General features: G+C 56.3%; 1 protein-coding gene across 2 annotated transcripts in view; it reads left to right on the top strand.

Moving 5' to 3' along the window:
* LOC147086390 (secretory carrier-associated membrane protein 3-like) overlaps window positions 1-16841 on the top strand; it is a 31527-nt gene extending 14686 nt beyond the window's left edge. Inside the window, exons 1-5 of one of the 2 annotated variants that reach the window (XM_085978465.1) lie at window positions 4043-4180; window positions 11195-11338; window positions 14063-14180; window positions 15726-15854; window positions 16659-16841. In XM_085978465.1, coding sequence (XP_085834591.1) covers window positions 4160-4180; window positions 11195-11338; window positions 14063-14180; window positions 15726-15854; window positions 16659-16822 — 576 coding nt within the window. In that variant the 5' untranslated portion in view covers window positions 4043-4159 and the 3' untranslated portion in view covers window positions 16823-16841. Of the gene's footprint in view, window positions 1-4042; window positions 4181-11194; window positions 11339-14062; window positions 14181-15725; window positions 15855-16658 lie in introns of those variants that run through there. The other variant, XM_085978464.1, reaches the window with a different exon arrangement.
* The last annotated feature ends 171 nt before the right edge of the window (window positions 16842-17012 follow it).

Here is a 17012-nt window from a genome sequence, read left to right as displayed (position 1 = left end):
CCCCTCGATTAGATTCCAGTCTGTAACTCACTCCCGGGTATCTGTTATTCTATATATAAACCCCTGAACCCCTCGATTAGATTCCAGCCTGTAACTCACTCCCGGGTATCTGTTATTCTATATATAAACCCCTGAACCCCTCGATTAGATTCCAGCCTGTAACTCACTCCCGGGTATCTGTTATTCTATATATAAACCCCCTGAACCCCTCGATTAGATTCCAGCCTGTAACTCACTCCCGGGTATCTGTTATTCTATATATAAACCCCCCCGAACCCCTCGATTAGATTCCAGCCTGTAACTCACTCCCGGGTATCTGTTATTCTATATATAAACCCCCCCGAACCCCTCGATTAGATTCCAGCCTGTAACTCACTCCCGGGTATCTGTTACTCTATATATAAACCCCCCCGAACCCCTCGATTAGATTCCAGCCTGTAACTCACTCCCGGGTATCTGTTATTCTGTATATAAACCCCCTGAACTCCCCGATTAGATTCCAGCCTGTAACTCACTCCCGGGTATCTGTTATTCTATATATAAACCCACCGAACCCCTCCATTAGATTCCAGCCTGTAACTCACTCCCGGGTATCTGTTCTATATATAAACCCCCCGAACCCCTCGATTAGATTCCAGACTGTAACTCACTCCCAGGTATCTGTTATTCTGTATATAAACCCCCTGAACTCCCCGATTAGATTCCAGCCTGTAACTCACTCCTGGGTATCTGTTATTCTATATATAAACCCCCCGAACCCCTCGATTAGATTCCAGCCTGTAACTCACTCCCGGGTATCTGTTATTCTATATATAAACCCCCCGAACCCCTCGATTAGATTCCAGACTGTAACTCACTCCCGGGTACCTGTTATTCTACATATAAACCTCCCGAACCCCTCGATTAGATTCCAGCCTGTAGCTCACTCCTGGGTATCTGTTCTATATATAAACCCCCCGAACCCCTTGATTAGATTCCAGCCTGTAACTCACTCCCGGGTATCTGTTATTCTGTATATAAACCCCCCGAACCCCTCGATTAGATTCCAGCCTGTAACTCACTCCTGGGTATCTGTTATTCTATATATAAACCCCCCGAATCCCCCGATTAGATTCCAGCCTGTAACTCACTCCCAGGTATCTGTTATTCTATATATAAACCCCCCGAACCCCTTGATTAGATTCCAGCCTGTAACTCACTCCCGGGTATCTGTTACTCTATATATAAACCCCCTGAACCCCTCGATTAGATTCCAGCCTGTAACTCACTCCCGGGTATCTGTTATTCTATATATAAACCCCCCCGAACCCCTCGATTAGATTCCAGCCTGTAACTCACTCCCAGGTATCTGTTATTCTGTATATAAACCCCCTGAACTCCCCGATTAGATTCCAGCCTGTAACTCACTCCCGGGTATCTGTTATTCTATATATAAACCCCCCGAACCCCTCGATTAGATTCCAGCCTGTAACTCACTCCCGGGTATCTGTTATTCTATATATAAACCCCCCGAACCCCTCGATTAGATTCCAGACTGTAACTCACTCCCGGGTATCTGTTATTCTATATATAAACCTCCCGAACCCCTCGATTAGATTCCAGCCTGTAGCTCACTCCTGGGTATCTGTTCTATATATAAACCCCCCGAACCCCTTGATTAGATTCCAGCCTGTAACTCACTCCCGGGTATCTGTTATTCTATATATAAACCCCCCGAACCCCTCGATTAGATTCCAGCCTGTAACTCACTCCCGGGTATCTGTTATTCTATATATAACCCCCCCCGAACCCCTCGATTAGATTCCAGCCTGTAACTCACTCCCGGGTATCTGTTATTCTATATATAAACCCCCCGAACCCCACGTTTAGCTTCCAGCCTGTAACTCACTCCCGGGTATCTGTTATTCTATATATAAACCCCTCGATTAGATTCCAGCCTGTAACTCACTCCCGGGTATCTGTTATTCTATATATAAACCCCCCCGAACCCCTCGATTAGATTCCAGCCTGTAACTCACTCCTGGGTATCTGTTATCTATATATATAAGCGGCTCTTCTGTCTGTCTGTCCCGATGTCTGTCTGTCTGTCCGTGTTCTATACGTTTGAAAGTTACAGAGCTTACCGACGCGCGCGTCGCCTCAAAAGAAAGCTTGCGATTCCGGACCGGTCATAGGCGTATTTACGTTTCGGCCGGACAAAAACCGCGCCCGCGGTTTCCGAAAAACGTTCAGCGTTCCGCTCATTAGCATCTCATTAGCGACCGTGTGACGTCGAGGTCGACCAATCGTACGGCGGGTTCCTGGCGCGTGCCGTCCTACAGTTGAGTGTCGAGTGACTCGACGATTGACCAATCCTACGCTTCGGTGACCTGACCGGTCGACCAATCGGTGCGTGTGTAGGCGGGCCTTATCCTTCTGAACCGAGGTGAGTGGCCGCCATCTTGATTTTTTCACGATTTTTCCCCCACACTTTCTGTGTGTTAGGGAACTAAGGTAAATATTTGAATTATGTGTTAGGGTATTAATTAACAATTTATTTCAGTTTTATATTGTGTTTAGCAACCCCCCCCCCTCCTCCTCACCCTCGCGCAGGGGGGACTCGGTGCTGGTCTCCAGGCCCGCTGCAGGCAGGCCTGAAGCTCCAAAAATTTCTCCCTCTCTCTCCCCTCTCTCTCTCTCCTTCTCCTCTTCCCTCTCTCTCCTTCTCCTCTTCCCTCTCTGTCTCTCTCTACTTCCCCCTCTCAGGTTTGACGGTGTCGGGGCCCGAAGTGAGCCGCTCTAACGGCCGCCAGCCCGCGGGGTTTCCCTGCCTGCTCCCCGCTCTAACGGCCGCCAGCCCGCGGGGTTTCCCTGCCTACTCCCCGCGGGCCACCTCGCCCGCGCATGCGCCGCCCGCCCGCGAGAGCCCGCTCTGGCTTGTTTTTTAAAACGGCAACCACGCATGCGCACGGCCCGCCACCCCGTGACGCCAGCACGCATCAGTTTAAAAAAAATGAAGAGGCCGCCAGTTGCGCAGCCGCCTTGACGCCGGCACGCATGCGCACGGCCCCCGTGACGCCAGCACACAGCCTCGGGAGATCGCGGGGGGTGCGAGCCTCGGGAAATCGCGGGGGGGGGAGAGCCTCGGGAAATCGCTGGGGGGGGAGCCTCGGGAAATCGCGGGGGGGAGAGCCTCGGGAAATCGCTGGGCGGGGGGGGGAGAGCCTCGGGAAATCGCGGGGGGGGGGAGAGCCTCAGGAAATCGCGCGGGGGGGGGTGGGGAGAGCCTCGGGAAATCGCGGGGGGGGGGAGAGCCTCGGGAAATCGCGCGGGGGTGGGAGAGCCTCGGGAAATCGCGGGGGGGGGGGGGGTGGGAGAGCTTCGGGAAATCGCGGGGGGGGGGAGAGCCTCGGGAAATCGCGCGGTGGGGGGTGGGGGGGGAGAGCCTCGGGAAATCGCGGGGGGGGCGGAGAGCCTCGGGAAATCGCGCGGGGGGGGGGAGAGCCTCGGGAAATCGCAGGGGGGGGGAGAGCCTCGGGAAATCGCGGGGGTGGGGGGAGAGCCTCGGGAAATCGCGGGGTGGGGGGGGAGAGCCTCGGGAAATTGCAGGGGGGTGTGGAGAGCCTCGGGAAATCGCGGGGGGGAGAGCCTCGGGAAATCGCCGGGGGGGGGGGAGAGCCTCAGGAAATCGCGGGGGGGGCGACGGGGGGGAGCCTCGGGAAATCGCGGGGGGGGGGGTGGAGAGCCTTGGGAAATCGCGGGGGTGGGGGGGAGAGCTTCTCTGTTCCCCCCCCCCCCCCAGCCTCTCTCTGTTCCCCCCCAGTCTCTTTCTGATCCCCCCCGCCTCTCTCTGTTCCCCCCCTCCCCCCAGTCTCTCTCTGTTCCCCCCCCAGTCTCTCTCTGTTTCCCCCCCGTCTCTCTCTGTTTCCTCCTTCCCCCCCCCCCCAGCCTCTCTCTGTTCCCCCCCCCACCCCCCCAGTCGCTCTCTGTTCTTCCCCCCCACACCCCCCCCAGTCGCGCTCTCTCTCTCTTCCAACAACAACATGCCCTCGAAAAAGCCTCGGCAACGCCGGGCTCACCCCAGCTAGTTCTATATATAAACCCCCCCCGAACCCCTCGATTAGATTCCAGCCTGGATTAAAATCTGAGGAGGCGCTGGGTTTTGTGGTTGATACGAAAGATGCAGCCAAGCTTGTTGGAGGTTGGTCTAGCAATGGGGGACATGTTTGGGTCGAGAGAGATGATGAGGCTTCAGTCTGGCCGGGCTATGGAGAGGAGGGAGTGCTGATAATAATAGTCACCTTTATTGTCATTGTTAGTGCACAAGTGTAGTACAACGAAATGTAGGCTTGCGGCTCCCGAGAGTGTACATTTAGATTAAGACATTTAAACATCAACATTCATTTGGCTTGTAATACATTAACATAAACATAACCATAATAAAGTGCATTGGCAGATGTGCAGGCTTTAGAGTTTATTTGTGGAGTTCAGTAGGATGACAGCCCTGGGAAAGAAGCTGTTCCTAAATCTGGTCGTTCGGGTGCGAATGCATCTGTAGCGTCTCCCAGATGGCAGGAGGGCGAACAGACTGTGGCTGGGGTGGGTAGGGTCTTTGATGATGGACCGTGACCGCCGTAGACAGCGTTTCTGGTATATGTGCTCTATGGTCGGTAGCCGGGTGCCGCATCGATGATGCGGAGTGAGGGTGCGGCCATCACAGGGCAGAGATGGGAGCCGCTGGTGGGAGTTGAGAGAGAGAGAACGAGGAATCTGTGTTGCCAGGTTACGGGTTCCACAGGCGCCGGCCTTCCTGGGGTATCTGAGCCTAGATTTTGACGTAGGCCATTTAACCATGAGGTGCATTGCAGCTGAGCGTAGTTCTGTCCTTAAGGACTGGTGCCGGGAAGCGTGTCATTGGAGAGTGATCAGGAGCAGGAAGATTCTCCTCCTCCCGAGTCCGGGGGCAGTGGTCTCTGTACCGGTCTGCGGATTCAGCGCAGAGAGGGGTGCAATCATGGGACTTCACAGGCAGGGTGCAGAGCCACCTCACCAACTGCTGTTTAAAGAACTCTTTCAGGAAGATTGTGAAGCAGCTGATTGCTTCAAGTGTTTTCTCCTGCTGTGTTGTTGACTGGGCTTCCTCCCTCTGTGCCTTTGCGTGTTAACGTGCGCACAGCCTCTGGGCACGGAGAGCAGGGCGGTTCTATGAAGCTGCTGCCTTCTCCCGCAGGCCTGGCCTGCTTTTCATACGGTTAGAGTCAGGGCGTGTGGGTGTAACCGAAGCCAGCTCACACTGGGCTGCCGACGTGTGCTTGCTGCATTAAGTTGAAAAACATCCAATGTACAATCGACAACTGGATCGTTCTCCTTGGGGGTGAGTGATCACTGGGACTTGCGCCTGCCTCAAAAGCTGCTTGTCTTTTTCAGCCACTGTATCTCCAGAGACTTGAGCACAGAATCCAGGCCGACAGTCTCCCAGTGTCAGTACTGAGGGAGCACCGCACTGTCGGAGGGGCGGTACTGAGGGAGCACCGCACTGTCGGAGGGGCAGTACTGAGGGAGCACCGCACTGTCGGAGGGGCAGTGCTGAGGGAGCGCCGCACTGTCGGAGGGACGGTGCTGAGGGAGCGCCGCACTGTCGGAGGGGCAGTACTGAGAGAGCGCCGCGCTGTCGGAGGGGCAGTACTGAGGGAATGCTGCACTGTCGGAGGGGCGGTACTGAGGGAGCGCCGCACTGTCGGAGGGGCGGTACTGACGGAGCGCCGCACTGTCGGAGGGGCGGTACTGAGGGAGCGCCGCACTGTCGGAGGGGTGGTACTGAGGGAGCGCCCCACTGTCAGAGGGGCGGTTCTGAGGGAGCGCCCCACTGTCGGAGGGGCGGTACTGAGGGAGCACCGCACTGTCGGAGGGGCAGTACTGAGGGAGCGCCGCACTGTCGGAGGGGCAGTACTGAGGGAGCGCCGCACTGTCGGAGGGGCAGTGCTGAGGGAGCGCTGCACTGTCGGAGGGGCGGTACTGAGGGAGCGCCCCACTGTCGGAGGGGCGGTACTGAGAGAGCGCCGCACTGTCGGAGGGGCAGTACTGAGGGAGCGCCGCACTGTCGGAGGGGCGGTACTGAGGGGGCGCCGCACTGTCGGAGGGGCAGTACTGCGGGAGCGCCGCACTGTCGGAGGGGCGGTACTGAGGGAGCGAGTACCGCCGCACTGTCGGAGGGGCGGTACTGAGGGAGCGCCGCACTGTCGGAGGGGCAGTACTGAGGGAGCACCGCACTGTCGGAGGGGCGGTACTAAGGGAGCGAGTACCGCCGCACTGTCGGAGGGGCGGTACTGAGGGAGCGCCGCACTGTCGGAGGGGCGGTGCTGAGGGAGCGCCGCACTGTCGGAGGGGCAGTGCTGAGGGAGCGCCGCACTGTCGGAGGGGCGGTACTGAGGGAGCGCCGCACTGTCGGAGGGGCCGTCTTTCAGATGAGACCCCGTCTGCCCCCTCAGGTGGATGTAAAAGATCCCACGGCCAATATTGGAAGAAGAGCTGGAAGAGTTCTCCCCGGTGTCCTGGGGCCAATATTTATCTCTCAATCAACATCACTAAAACAGATGATCTGGTCATTATCACATTGCTGTTTGTGGGAGCTTGCTGTGCGCAATTTCGCTGCCGCGTTTCCCACATTACAACAGTGACCACACTTCAAAAAAAGTACTTCATTGGCTGTGAAATGCTGTGAGACGTCCTGAGATGGTGAAAGGTGCTGGAGAAATGGGAGTCTTTCTTTCTGTTAAACCGGGAGCCAATGTAGGTCAGCGAGCACAGTGGGCGATGGGTGAACGGGACTGGGTGTGAGTTAGGACGCGGGGCAGTGAGCACAGGGGGTGATGGGTGAACGGGACTGGGTGTGAGTTAGGACACGGGGCAGTGAGCACGGGGTGATGGGTGAACGGGACTGGGTGTGAGTTAGGACACGGGGCAGTGAGCACAGGGGGTGATGGGTGAACGGGACTGGGTGTGAGTTAGGACACGGGGCAGTGAGCACAGGGGGTGACGGGTGAACGGGACTTGGTGTGAGTTAGGACACGGGGCAGTGAGCACAGGGGGTGATGGGTGAACGGGACTGGGTGTGAGTTAGGACACGGGGCAGTGAGCACAGGGGGTGATGGGTGAACGGGACTGGGTGTGAGTTAGGACACGGGGCAGTGAGCACAGGGTGATGGGTGAACGGGACTCGGTGCGAGTTAGGACACGGGGACGGCAGAGTTTTGGATGAGTTGAGGTTTACGGAGGGTAGAATGTGGGAGGCCGGCCAGGAGTGCGAGGAGGGAAAGAACCGGGAATAAGGAATATCTAAAATGAAAAACGGGAGAAACACAGCAGGTCCATTAGCTGGGAACAGGCAGGAAGGTTTCAGGTAGGAACTCTCAGTGAGAATGACAGTGAGTATTGAAACTCCGCCCCAACCCGGTTAATGGAAACTAGCCAGCGGCTGCAGCCACCAGGAGCGAGGGGGGCTGGAAATGCATTGAGACACGCGGTGAGGGGGCTTGGTTCGGGCAGTCAGACACTGGCGGAGCCCTGCTCCAGGTGAGTGAGATCCCGATGGCTGTGAGTGCACCTGTCAGACAGGATTTACCTGTCCGGGGATCCGGCTCCAGCTCGCTGGGATCTTCTTCTTGGGCGGAACCGAAGATGACTTGCTTCCACATTAAAAATGAGTTCTCAGGTGACTGATGAGTCCAATGCGGGACCGACAGTCTCTGTCACAGATGGGGCAGACGGTGGTTGAAGGGGCGGGTGGGGTGGGGTGCTTGGGTTGACGTGCGCTCCTTCCGCTGTTTGCACTTGGCTTCCACTTGCTCCCGGCCAAGAGACTCGAGGTGTTCGGCGCCTTCCCGGATGCTTCTCCTCCACTTTGTGCAGTCTTGGGCCAGGGATTCCCAGGTGTCGGTGGGGATGTTACACTTTTTCAAGGAGGCTTTGAGGGTGCCCTTGAAGCGTTTCCTCTGCCCCTCAGGGGCTCTCTTGCCGTGCCGGAGCTCCGAGCAGAGCGCTTGTTTTGGGAGTCTCGTATCGGGCATGCGGACAATGTGACCCGTCCATCGGAGCTGATCGAGCGTGGTCAAAGCTTCGATGCTGGGGATGTTGGCCTGAGCGAGAACACTGACGTTGGTGCGCCTATCCTGCCAATGGATCTGCAGGATCTTGCGGAGGCAGCGTTGGTGGTACCTCTCCAGTGCTTTGAGGTGCCTGCTGTACATGGTCCATGTATCTGAGGCATACAGCAGGGCGGGTATCACTGCTGCTCTGTAGACCATGAGCTTAGTGCTGGGTTTGAGGTCCTGGTCTTCAAACACTCTCTTCCTCAGGCGACTGAAGGCTGCACTGGCACACTGAAGGCGGTGTTGGACTTCGCCATCGACGTCTGCCCTTGTTGACAGTAGGCTCCCGAGGTATGGCAAGTGGACCACGTTGTCCAAGGCCTTGTCGTGGATTTTGATAATCGGGGGGCAGTACTGTGTGGCGGGGGCCGGTCGGAAGAGGACCTTTGTCTTATGGATGTTCAGTGTAAGGCCTGTGCTCTCGTACGCTTCGGTGACGCTTGCTGGGGTGCAGCAATACTGGCAGCCGGCCAGCAGAGGCCCTTGGCTAGCTGCAAGAGCAGTGAGGCTCAACCTGGTGGCAGGAGCCAGATGGTGCGATGAGCCTGTGTACAGGGACTGGCAGTGAATGGGCCCTGTGTACAGGGACTGGCAGTGAATGGGCCCTGTGTACAGACTGGCAGTGAATGGGCCCTGTGTACAGACTGGCAGTGAATGGGCCCTGTGTACAGACTGGCAGTGAATGGGCCCTGTGTACAGACTGGCAGTGAATGGGCCCTGTGTACAGACTGGCAGTGAATGGGCCCTGTGTACAGGGACTGGCAGTGAATGGGCCCTGTGTACAGGGACTGGCAGTGAATGGGCCCTGTGTACAGACTGGCAGTGAATGGGCCCTGTGTACAGACTGGCAGTGAATGGGCCCTGTGTACAGACTGGCAGTGAATGGGCCCTGTGTACAGACTGGCAGTGAATGGGTCCTGTGTACAGACTGGCAGTGAATGGGCCCTGTGTACAGACTGGCAGTGAATGGGCCCTGTGTACAGACTGGCAGTGAATGGGCCCTGTGTACAGACTGGCAGTGAATGGGCCCTGTGTACAGACTGGCAGTGAATGGGCCCTGTGTACAGACTGGCAGTGAATGGGCCCTGTGTACAGACTGGCAGTGAATGGGCCCTGTGCCCAGACCGGCAGTGAATGGGCCCTGTGTACAGACTGGCAGTGACTGGGCCCTGTGTACAGACTGGCAGTGAATGGGCCCTGTGTACAGACTGGCAGTGAATGGGCCCTGTGTACAGACTGGCAGTGAATGGGCCCTGTGCCCAGACCGGCAGTGAATGGGCACTGTCCACGATCTCTGGTCTGTGCTGGGGGTAGGGTGGTCACAGAGAGAGGGTAAATCAGCCAGGGTTCCTGCTCTTGATCACTGTCCAGTGACCCCTGGGTTAGAGAGAGGAGAAATCAGCCAGGGTTCCTGCTCCTGATCACTGTCCAGTGACCCCTGGGTTAGAGAGAGGAGAAATCAGCCAGGGTTCCTGCTCCTGATCACTGTCCAGTGACCCCTGGGTTAGAGAGAGGAAATCAGCCAGGGTTCCTGCTCCTGATCACTGTCCAGTGACTCCTGGGTTAGAGGGAGGGGGAATCAGCCAGGGTTCCTGCTCCTGATCACTGCCCAGTGACCCCTGGGTTAGAGAGAGGGGAAATCAGCCAGGGTTCCTGCTCCTGATCACTGTCCAGTGACCCCTGGGTTAGAGAGAGGGTAAATCAGCCAGGGTTCCTGCTCCTGATCACTGTCCAGTAACCCCTGGGTTAGAGAGAGGAGAAATCAGCCAGGGTTCCTGCTCCTGATCACTGTCCAGTAACCCCTGGGTTAGAGAGAGGAAATCAGCCAGGGTTCCTGCTCCTGATCACTGTCCAGTGACCCCTGGGTTAGAGGGAGGGGGAATCAGCCAGGGTTCCTGCTCCTGATCACTGCCCAGTGACCCCTGGGTTAGAGAGAGGGGAAATCAGCCAGGGTTCCTGCTCCTGATCACTGTCCAGTGACCCCTGGGTTAGAGAGAGGGGAAATCAGCCAGGGTTCCTGCTCCTGATCACTGTCCAGTGAGCCCTGGGTTAGTGAGAGGGGAAATCAGCCAGTGTTCCTGCTCCTGATCAGTGTCCAGTGACCCCTGGGTTAGAGAGAGAGGGAAATCAGCCAGGGTTCCTGCTCCTGATCCCTGCCCACTGACCCCTGGGTTAGAGAGAGGGGAAATCAGCCAGGGTTCCTGCTCCTGATCACTGTCCAGTGACCCCTGGGTTAGAGAGAGGGGAAATCAGCCAGGGTTCCTGCTCCTGATCACTGTCCAGTGACCCCTGGGTTAGAGCGAGGGGAAATCAGCCAGGGTTCCTGCTCCTGATCACTGTCCAGTGACCCCTGGGTTAGAGAGAGGGGAAATCAGCCAGGGTTCCTGCTCCTGATCACTGTCCAGTGACCCCTGGGTTAGAGAGAGGGGAAATCAGCCAGGGTTCCTGCTCCTGATCACTGTCCAGTGACCCCTGGGTTAGAGCGAGGGGAAATCAGCCAGGGTTCCTGCTCCTGATCACTGTCCAGTGACCCCTGGGTTAGAGAGAGGGGAAATCAGCCAGGGTTCCTGCTCCTGATCACTGTCCAGTGACCCCTGGGTTAGAGAGAGGGGAAATCAGCCAGTGTTCCTGCTCCTGATCATTGCCCAGTGACTCCTGGGTTAGAGAGAGGGGAAATCAGCCAGGGTTCCTGCTGCTGATCACTGCCCAGTGACCCCTGGGTTAGAGAGAGGGGAAATCAGCCAGGGTTCCTGCTCCTGATCACTGTCCAGTGACCCCTGGGTTAGAGAGAGGGGAAATCAGCCAGGGTTCCTGCTCCTGATCACTGTCCAGTGACCCCTGGGTTAGAGCGAGGGGTTATCAGCCAGGGTTCTGTGGATGCTGGGGGGTCAGGGTGGAGATTTCAAGAGTGAGAGGGACAGAGTTTTGTTAGGTGGGGCTAGCGAGGGATGTGGAGCTGCTGCCACGGCGCTACCTGACCGTACAAACACGGGTTCCCATCGCGATGCCACCCCCTCAGGGTGGGCCTGTACCGCCAGGGCACTGACTCTTTTGTTTCTGTCTTTCAGCCTCCGCCTCTGTGCCAGCCTTCGTCCGGCATGACGACGACGCCACTGCCTGTGGCCCACCCCCCAGAGCGCCCCCCGGCACTGCCCGCCAGCCACGCCGCCAGGAAGCAGAGCCCCGGGGAGCAGAAGACATACGGAACCCAGGTCTGCGGCTCAGAAACTCACTGCCTGCTTTAACACCCCCCTCTCTCTGGCGAGGCCCCAGCTCCCGGGTCTGCACTGAGGTAGCTGATCTCAGGCTGTTGGCAAGGTGGGGCGGGGGGAGAGGAAGAGGATTAAAAATAAATCAGCCAGGGGGGGGTCCCACTCCCTGCTTGCTACCTGCTGACACATGCGCTCCAGTCGCCCACGGGGGGCATCACAGCCGAGCCCAATCCCAGCGCGGTCAGCTGCCGCACGCCCCCACTTCCCAGCGCAGTATGTGGAGACTGGGTTCAGGCCCCCTGTTGATAATCCCCTTACACTCCCCCCCCGCCTCACCCGAGCTGGGGCCCCACCCGGAACAGAGGTGGGACCGTCCCGGTCGGTCTGTCTTTATATAAGGAGCCCCGCTCCGGGGGTAAAGGGGGAGCAGGGTTTCATTCACCGAACTAGCTCTTGCCCCTTTCAGCCAATTCCAACTGGTGGCCAGTTTAAAGGCCGCGCCCTCGTTGATCTGTGAGCGTTCTGGCTGGGCGTACAACTGGGGTTCTTGGCTCCCTCTACACTGGCCTCCTCCCCACCCCCGCCAGTGTGCCCCCTGCCCATTGGCCCGGCAGGTGGTAGAAACATAGAAGATAGGAGCAGGAGTCGGCCATTCGGCCCCTCAAGCCTGCTCCGCCATTTAATGAGATCATGGCTGATCATCCAAATTCAGTACCCTGTCCCTGCCTTCTCCCCATATCCCTTGATCCCTTTAGCCTTAAGAAATATATCTAACTCCTTCTTGAATATATTTAATGAATTGGCCTCAACTGCCTTCTGTGGTAGAGAATTCCACAGGTTCACCACTCTCTGGGTGAAGAAATTCCTCCTCATCTCTGTCCTAAATGACTTACCCCTTATCCTTAGACTGTGACCCCTGGTTCTGGACTCCCCCGCCATCGGGAACATCCTTCCTGCATCTAGTCCTGTTAGAATTTTATAAGTTTCAATGGTGACCTGCTTCCTGCCACCAGGACTCCCCTGCAGTTGCTCGGGGTTTGGAATTCCCTTCCTGAACCTCTCCGCCCCCTCCTCCTGTCCTCATGCCTGTCCGCTCGGCGTTGGTGTTGCTAGCAAGCACCGCGGGGCCGTTCCCCTGTGTTAGATTTGAATTTTTGGATCAAAATCACACGGAGACGAAACTGCTGACAAAGTAAAAGTTTTATTAGTAAATAGCTAGAAACTTGTGCACAGGGGAGAGAGGCTGATTTCCCCAGAATCGAACCTTTCCTCTCAATGAAATACAATCTACAAGCCTTGATATACCTTTCGATAGGTAACGCCCATTAAGTTGCAAAAGTAGGCGTACACATGCAAACGGCGTCACTACCGTCACTCTTACTGGTTGGCGTGATTAGTCACTCAATGTCAGGAGCCGCCCTGAAGTGTTCTGACATACAGCGTAACAGTTTCTAGCTTCTGTGAGCAAGGTCGCTTAATTCTTGAGATGATAAACAATGTCCGCTTTTGGTTGCGAACAGACATTACAAAGGAAGATAAGGGGCCAGAAATTAGGATCGGGGGCTTGCCGCGCGTGCAAGCCCCCGATGTGCACTCACCCGGCGCGCCGACATCTGAAGCCTGGGCCTGCTTGGAATTCCTGTCACTGGCCCGGTTCAGATGTCGGCGCGATGTGCTTACCTGATCCAGCGGCGTAGTTAGTGCGATGTGCCGGCTGGGATCAGGTGAGCACTGTGCAGCCAATCAGGGGAGGGGAAACTTCATTCATGAGTTTGAGAGTAAGAGCTGTCAAACTCATGAAAAGTACGGGCGCCCAAAAGACTAGTTTAACTTTAAATAAAATTTAAAAAAACATCCCAATAATTAAATAAACTATAAATAACTTTAAAAAAACTATTTTAAACAATTAATCAAATTTTTGCAAAAAATAATTTTTTAAGAAATCGGGTCTAAAAATAAACTTACCTCACTGTAAAGTCCTTAAAAACAATAAAGCTGTGGAAAAAATGTTATAATTTTAAATAATAGACCGCTTACCTTCAAGAATCCAGTCCTTACGCCTCCTTTTTATATGTGTAAAAAGTTCAGGCCCTTACACACGCACAAACCTGTCAAAAAGGACGTTCAACGTGTGCGCGCAGAGTCCTGCGCGCACGCGTTGGACCTCTGAAACCCTTGGAGGAAATGCCGGTTTCCCGCGCATGCGCTGTGCATGCTGAAATCCGGCACCTCCAACGGGCCCACGCGTGAGTACCCCGTCCGTACTCACACGTTGGGACCGGAATTACTGGCCCAATAATGTGTTTGAGGCAGAGATAGAAATGGCCGACTCCCTATGAAGTTCAGTTCCCCTTATCTCTCAGAAAGCCAGCTGCATTAAACACTGCTTCTGTAACACTGATAACAGCAAAGACAGAGACTAAGAATCTAGTAAATATGTGATTTCTACAGTACTTGGTTAAGAGGGTTAATATGATGGTCAAGTATCCCATCATGCTTCGCAGCTATCTGAATGCTACATGTACGTTTTATATATATTTCCTAATACGTGAAGCTAAATATCCTTTGGGTGTGATTTCTAGTGCTACAGCCCTCCCTACAGCTTCGATTAATATATTTAAAGACTAGAGGATTCAGGCTTTGATTCGCAGGCCTATTGCAATCCAACCCCTGCATCAGAGGCGCGCTGCCCCCGTTGAAAGGTTTGATTTTTGGATTTTACAGAAGCCCGCGCCGATTCTCACGGCCGACCTGCTGCGGCAGCAGGAGGAGCTAGAGAAGAAAGCGGCCGAGTTGGACCGGAAGGAACGCGAGCTGCAGAACGCGGCCATCTCGTCTGGCGGTGAGTCCCGAGAGTCCGGCGCCGGTAACGTTTGTTACGCAGAATTCACAGCACAGGATCGGGCCCTTCGGCCCAGCGAGTCTGTGACGGTGTTTCTGCTCCACACCAACCTCCTCCCACCCCATTAACATATCCTTCGGTTCCTTCCTCCCTCATGTGCTTATCGAGATTCCCCTTAAATACGTCTATGCTGCTCGCCACAACCACTCCCCGTGGTAGAGTTTCATATTCTAGCTGAATTCCCTATTGGATTTATTAGACCATCATATTTATGGCTCCCGACACCTCCACAAGTGGAAAAGTCTTCTCTACGCCTAACCTGTCGGACCCCTTCGTAATTCCCCCAATTACAGGTTTCCTCCCCCAATTCCCCCACTTAAGAAAAGAAAGACTTGCATTTCTATAGCGCCTTTCACGCTCCCAAGATGTCCCAACGCGCTTTACAGCCAATCGTTGTTACAGGGGAAGATCCCGCCAATCGAATTCAACTCGTCGGGGTCCGGGCATCCGCGAGCGCCTGGCATCCTCCAGTCCCCCTCTGTATGTGTGACCAATGACTGGCTATTCAACCGTGGATCACTCTCGCCTCGGAGTCAGAAGGTTGTGGGTTCGATTCCCACTCCAGAGACTTGAGCACAAAATCCAGCTGACACTCCCAGTGCAGTACTGAGGGGGCGCCGCAATGTCGGAGGGGCAGTACTGAGGGGGCGCCGCAATGTCGGAGGGGCAGTACTGAGGGGGCGCCGCACTGTCGGAGGGGCAGTACTGAGGGAGCGCCGCACTGTCGGAGGGGCAATACTGAGGGAGCGCCGCGCTGTCGGAGGGGCAGTACTGAGGGAGCGCCGCACTGTCGGAGGGGCAGTACTGAGGGAGCGCCGCGCTGTCGGAGGGGCAGTACTGAGGGAGCGCCGCACTGTCGGAGGGGCAGTACTGAGGGAGCGCCGCTCTGTCGGAGGGGCAGTACTGAGGGAGCGCCGCACTGTCGGAGGGGCAGTACTGAGGGAGCGCCGCACTGTCGGAGGGGCGGCACTGAGGGAGCGCCGTACTGAGGGCGCGCCGGACTGTCGGAGGGGCAATCCTGATGGGGACAGTGTAGAGGGAGCTTTACTCTGTATCTAACCTGTGCTGTACCTGCCCTGGGAGTGTTTGATGGGACAGTGTAGAGGGAGCTTTACTCTGTATCTAACCCGTGCTGTACCTGCCCTGGGAGTGTTTGATGGGACAGTGTAGAGGGAGCTTTACTCTGTATCTAACCCGTGCTGTACCTGCCCTGGGAGTGTTTGATGGGACAGTGTAGAGGGAGCTTTACTCTGTATCTAACCCGTGCTGTACCTGCCCTGGGAGTGTTTGATGGGACAGTGTAGAGGGAGCTTTACTCTGTATCTAACCCGTGCTGTACCTGCCTTGGGAGTGTTTGATGGGACAGGATTGTTTAAATGCAAGAGTTCTGTCCTTTAATGGTGTTGAACGCAAACTTGAGGGGAAAAAATGGGAAGTTGTTTTCTGTGTCGATGTGGAATAAGGGAAATATTGTTTTGATTGCAGCTCCTGAGAATAACTGGCCCCCGCTGCCCTCCTTCTGCCCGGTTAAACCCTGTTTCTATCATGATATCAAGACGGACATTCCCCATGATGTTCAGAAGACTGTCACCGTGATGTACTACCTGTGGATGTGTGAGTACCAACAGAACCGGCAACATTAACCCAGTCCGCAGGCGTCCCAGGGGTACCGAACCTCGCAGTGTCGCTCAGTGCGGGTCCGCCCACTTCTCTCCCCCGCCCGCTTCCCCTCCCCCCCCCCCCGCCCTTCTCCCTCCCTCCCTCCCCCCCCCTTCTCCCTCCCTCCCCCCCTTCTCCCTCCCTCCCCCCTTCTCCCTCCCTCCCCCCCTTCTCCCTCCCTCCCTCCCCCCTTCTCCCTCCCTCCCCCCCCTTCTCCCTCCCTCCCTCCCCCCCTTCTCCCTCCCTCCCCCCTTCTCCCTCCCTCCCTCCCTTCTCCCTCCCTCCCTCCCCCCCTTCTCCCTCCCTCCCCCCCTTCTCCCTCCCTCCCTCCCCCCCTTCTCCCTCCCTCCCTCCCCCCCTTCTCCCTCCCTCCCTCCCTCCCCCTTCTCCCTCCCTCCCTCCCCCTTCTCCCTCCCTCCCTCCCCCTTCTCCCTCCCTCCCCCCCTTCTCCCTCCCTCCCCCCCTTCTCCCTCCCTCCCCCCCTTCTCCCTCCCTCCCCCCCTTCTCCCTCCCTCCCCCCCCTTCTCCCTCCCTCCCCCCCCCTTCTCCCTCCCTCCCCCCCCCTTCTCCCTCCCTCCCCCCCCTTCTACCCTCTCACATTCTCCATAAAGACATGATTGCTCCCTCCTCGCCTCGAGCCTGCTCTGCTACCCGCCCGTGTCTCACCTTCCGGAGTGGCAGCTCCCACACCGTGGCGGGGGGGCGGGCGGGTGCTGACTGTTGCTGTAATGTTGACCTGTTGTGTGTGTTTATCCACAGTGAGTTCGGGCATTCTCTTCTTCAACCTCCTGGGCAGCCTGGCCTGGTTCACAGTTGACGGCGACGCCGGAGGGCACTTTGGCCTCTCCATCCTCTGGCTTCTCCTGTTCACCCCCTGCTCCTTCGTTTGTTGGTACAGGCCGATGTACAAGGCATTCAGGTAAGTACCATCTGGTAAAGAGAGCGGGGCCGACACCGGGCGGTCTTCAGAGTGCAGATAGTAAGAGTTTTTATAGTTATATAAAAAGAAAAAGGGTGGCTAAAGTAAATGTTGGTCCCTTAGAGGATGAGACCAGGAAATTAATGGTTGGAAATATGGAGATGGCAAAAACACTGAATGAATATTTTACATCA

Source organism: Somniosus microcephalus, unplaced genomic scaffold (assembly GCF_052327205.1).
Source record: "Somniosus microcephalus isolate GS21.2 unplaced genomic scaffold, FLI_Smic_1.0 unresolved_chr7, whole genome shotgun sequence".
NCBI lineage: Eukaryota > Metazoa > Chordata > Chondrichthyes > Squaliformes > Somniosidae > Somniosus > Somniosus microcephalus.
The sequence above is the reverse complement of the archived record's forward strand: the minus strand, read 5'-3'. Positions and strand labels throughout refer to the sequence as shown.